Below are 2,552 nucleotides of genomic sequence, written 5' to 3'. Positions count from 1 at the left end.
CTGAGTAAGAATGGAATATGATGATGATGTTAATATTGATGCTTGTCATAAATTGCTTGGAAACTATGCTTGTTTAGTATAGCTGCTAACCTAGACTGGTAACTGAACGTAGAAAATGATGGCTAAAATATTGAAAGTAAGGACCTACACTAGTCACTTTTGGCAAAAACAAACCCCATAGTCAAAAAGCCTGCATGTCTAGGTGTTGGTGGAAGTAGAGACCACCCGTCGGTTAAGTCTTGTTGAGTGTAGTCACTCAGCCTTATTTGTGGCACCTCTTTTCAGGTATTGAGAATGATTTTGCTACAAGTGTTACTTGGCCTACCCAGCTCCCTCCGGGTTGGACGGTCGAGTGGGATCCCTCCTCGGACGGCGAGGACAGGGGTAAGTGATGTCATGACCGGCTTCGTCATGATGTTGTGCATCAATGCTTAGCTTTCGTTCGTTTATTTCCGCTGCTTGAACACTTTTGCAAACTTATGTTTGAATTTCAAACCACTATGTTGTAATAAATTGATGTGCTTGTTTAATCTGGATGGACTGTTGTAATCTCTGGAATCACTCACCATCGTGTGAGCTTTGCTTTTCTCGATCCTGCATCAAGTGGTTTTATCGGAAGGAATCCGACGGGGGACCGAGTTGACTCGCTTAAAGTACATGATCGCGTATTAGGCAACTTAAGTGTGCTTTAGCCGAGTTAATTTGGGCGGTTCCGCCACACTATCCATTGTGTGGTAAGAACTTTCCTAGATGTATACTTATGGTATGTCTTTGGGACAACAACCTGAAATATCGTTGAATAAATTGTAAATTCACAAGTGAACAGATTGATAGTGAAATTAACATATACACGATGTATTCAGTAACACTATAAAGTGACAAACCATATTGTTACAAGCATGACCTCCTAGAAGGCAAATATAAAGCAATTACCTGTGGCAGATCTTTCATCATTTCAGCGAAGTAGGTGCCATTTTCCCCTTCATTTACATAATCAAGTTCTTCAAAAAATCGAGCAGCCCACTCGTCTACCAGGCCAACAACATCAATGGAGACCTGACAGCATTCGGCAGTGTTTCAGTTCATTTTAACAAAGGTAATCTCCGCCAATACTACTCAAGCAGATGAAAATCTATACCTGTGGAAATCTCCTGAGTACCAAACCCAAGTTTCTAATGATGAATAAATCGATGGTGACAGTCTCAAGTACAAATGGTCTCTGCACTTTGACAGCTACCAATTCTCCGGTTTCTTTCAAGCGTCCTTTATATACCTGTCCCAAAGATGCTGCAAGACAATGCATAAGACAAGTTTAATCCAGGAACAGCAATTAGTGCAGCACAAAGAGGATGCCTAGTTCTTTAGTATAATTACCTGCAGCAATTGGGGAGGGGGATAACTCAGAGTAGATTGCTTGCCAAGGCTGACCAAGCTCTTCTTCAAAAAGAGTCATTGCTATATCATCCGGGAATGAAGGAACCTTGACATAGCAGTAGAAAGCCCAATTAGCAAATAGGTATGTGTTACATGTCATAGCATGGGAAATATAATGAATTTAAAAATAGAAATATTTACCTTATCACATAATTTCTGCAACTCAATCATCGCTGCTGGTGACAGAATGTCTGGCCGTATACTTAGCGCTTGTCCAAGCTTGATGTAAGCAGGACCCAGAGATGTAACAATTTCCCTCAGTTCAATAGCGCGGGCTACTTCATTCTGCGGATGAACATTTGACAGCAACAGAAGAATATATAGTGATAAGCAAACGCATTTACATGGTTTTAGAGCAACTCCAAAAGACTGCTAATCTTACCCTCAATACCTTCTTTAGGGAAAAAAAGAGAAAAAAAGAACTCCAACAGTCCACCTAAAACTCCCCAAAATATTGGCGACGCGAAAAAAACACCGCTCGCCCCGCATATATTCGCGTCGGCCAGTCTTCCCCAATCCGCCTCCTTCCCCTTCCCCGCGCGCGTTCTTTCCCGTCGTGTTGTGCCCGGACTGCGGCGACTCCGTCGAGCGGGCGGCGCCGGGGCAGGCCGAGCAGGACATCATGGACGCGCACGCGCGGTTGGGCAGCTGCAACCCGGCAAGGAAGCGCAAGCCGCGGTGCCCCGCGCCGCGGTGCAAGGAGGCGCTCACCTTCTGCAACACGACGCGGTGCAAGGGGTGCGGCCTCAAGGTGTGCCTCAAGCATCGGTTCCCGGTGGACCACAGCTGCGCGGCGGTGGGAGCGGTGGCCGTGAGGAGGGCAGCCGGTGGGAAGTGCGGCCACGATGCGCGGAAGAAGGATGGCGGTTGACGGCTGCTAGTGGTGTCCATCCGGAGCTTCAAGATCTGCTGCAGTTTGATGTAGCTGTAGCTTCAAGATCCGGCGGGGCGAGCAGCGGGGCGGCAGCGCTGGCGGCGGGCGGCGGCGATGCATGCCTCGCGCACTCCGGCGGCACCTACACTACGTGGCCAGCGACGGCGCGCAGCTCAAGGTCTGAGTGCTCGACTAAGGATGTCAACGGGATGTACCCGTCGGGTATCGCCGGAACGTTCTCTTC

At 47.7% G+C, this 2,552-nt stretch overlaps 1 protein-coding gene across 1 annotated transcript; it reads right to left on the bottom strand.

Annotated features, from left to right (window-relative positions):
• Positions 1-50: 50 nt before the first annotated feature.
• LOC136531137 (uncharacterized) lies at positions 51-1,657 on the bottom strand. The gene is made up of 5 exons (XM_066523847.1): positions 1,576-1,657; positions 1,375-1,480; positions 1,139-1,287; positions 934-1,056; positions 51-784 (listed from the first exon to the last, which is right to left on the bottom strand). Exons 1-5 carry the CDS (start codon positions 1,603-1,605, stop codon positions 698-700), a joined length of 495 nt encoding a protein of 164 aa, XP_066379944.1. The 5' UTR covers positions 1,606-1,657; the 3' UTR covers positions 51-697.
• Between the last annotated feature and the right edge of the window lie 895 nt (positions 1,658-2,552).

Source organism: Miscanthus floridulus, unplaced genomic scaffold (genome assembly GCF_019320115.1).
Source record: "Miscanthus floridulus cultivar M001 unplaced genomic scaffold, ASM1932011v1 fs_286_3_4, whole genome shotgun sequence".
Lineage (NCBI taxonomy): Eukaryota > Viridiplantae > Streptophyta > Magnoliopsida > Poales > Poaceae > Miscanthus > Miscanthus floridulus.
Note: the sequence above shows the minus strand (reverse complement) of the source record. Positions and strands in the feature narration are given on the sequence as shown.

Excerpts from the sequence above, each read along its gene's own strand:
- LOC136531137 (XM_066523847.1), bottom strand. The coding sequence starts at position 1,605 with ATGATTGAGTTGCAGAAATTATGTGATAAG. Across the intron at positions 1,288-1,374 it reads CCCCTCCCCAATTGCTGCAG|CATCTTTGGGACAGGTATAT; the intron begins GTAATTATACTA and ends ATTGTCTTGCAG. Across the intron at positions 785-933 it reads TGATGAAAGATCTGCCACAG|GTTGTTGTCCCAAAGACATA; the intron begins GTAATTGCTTTA and ends ACGATATTTCAG.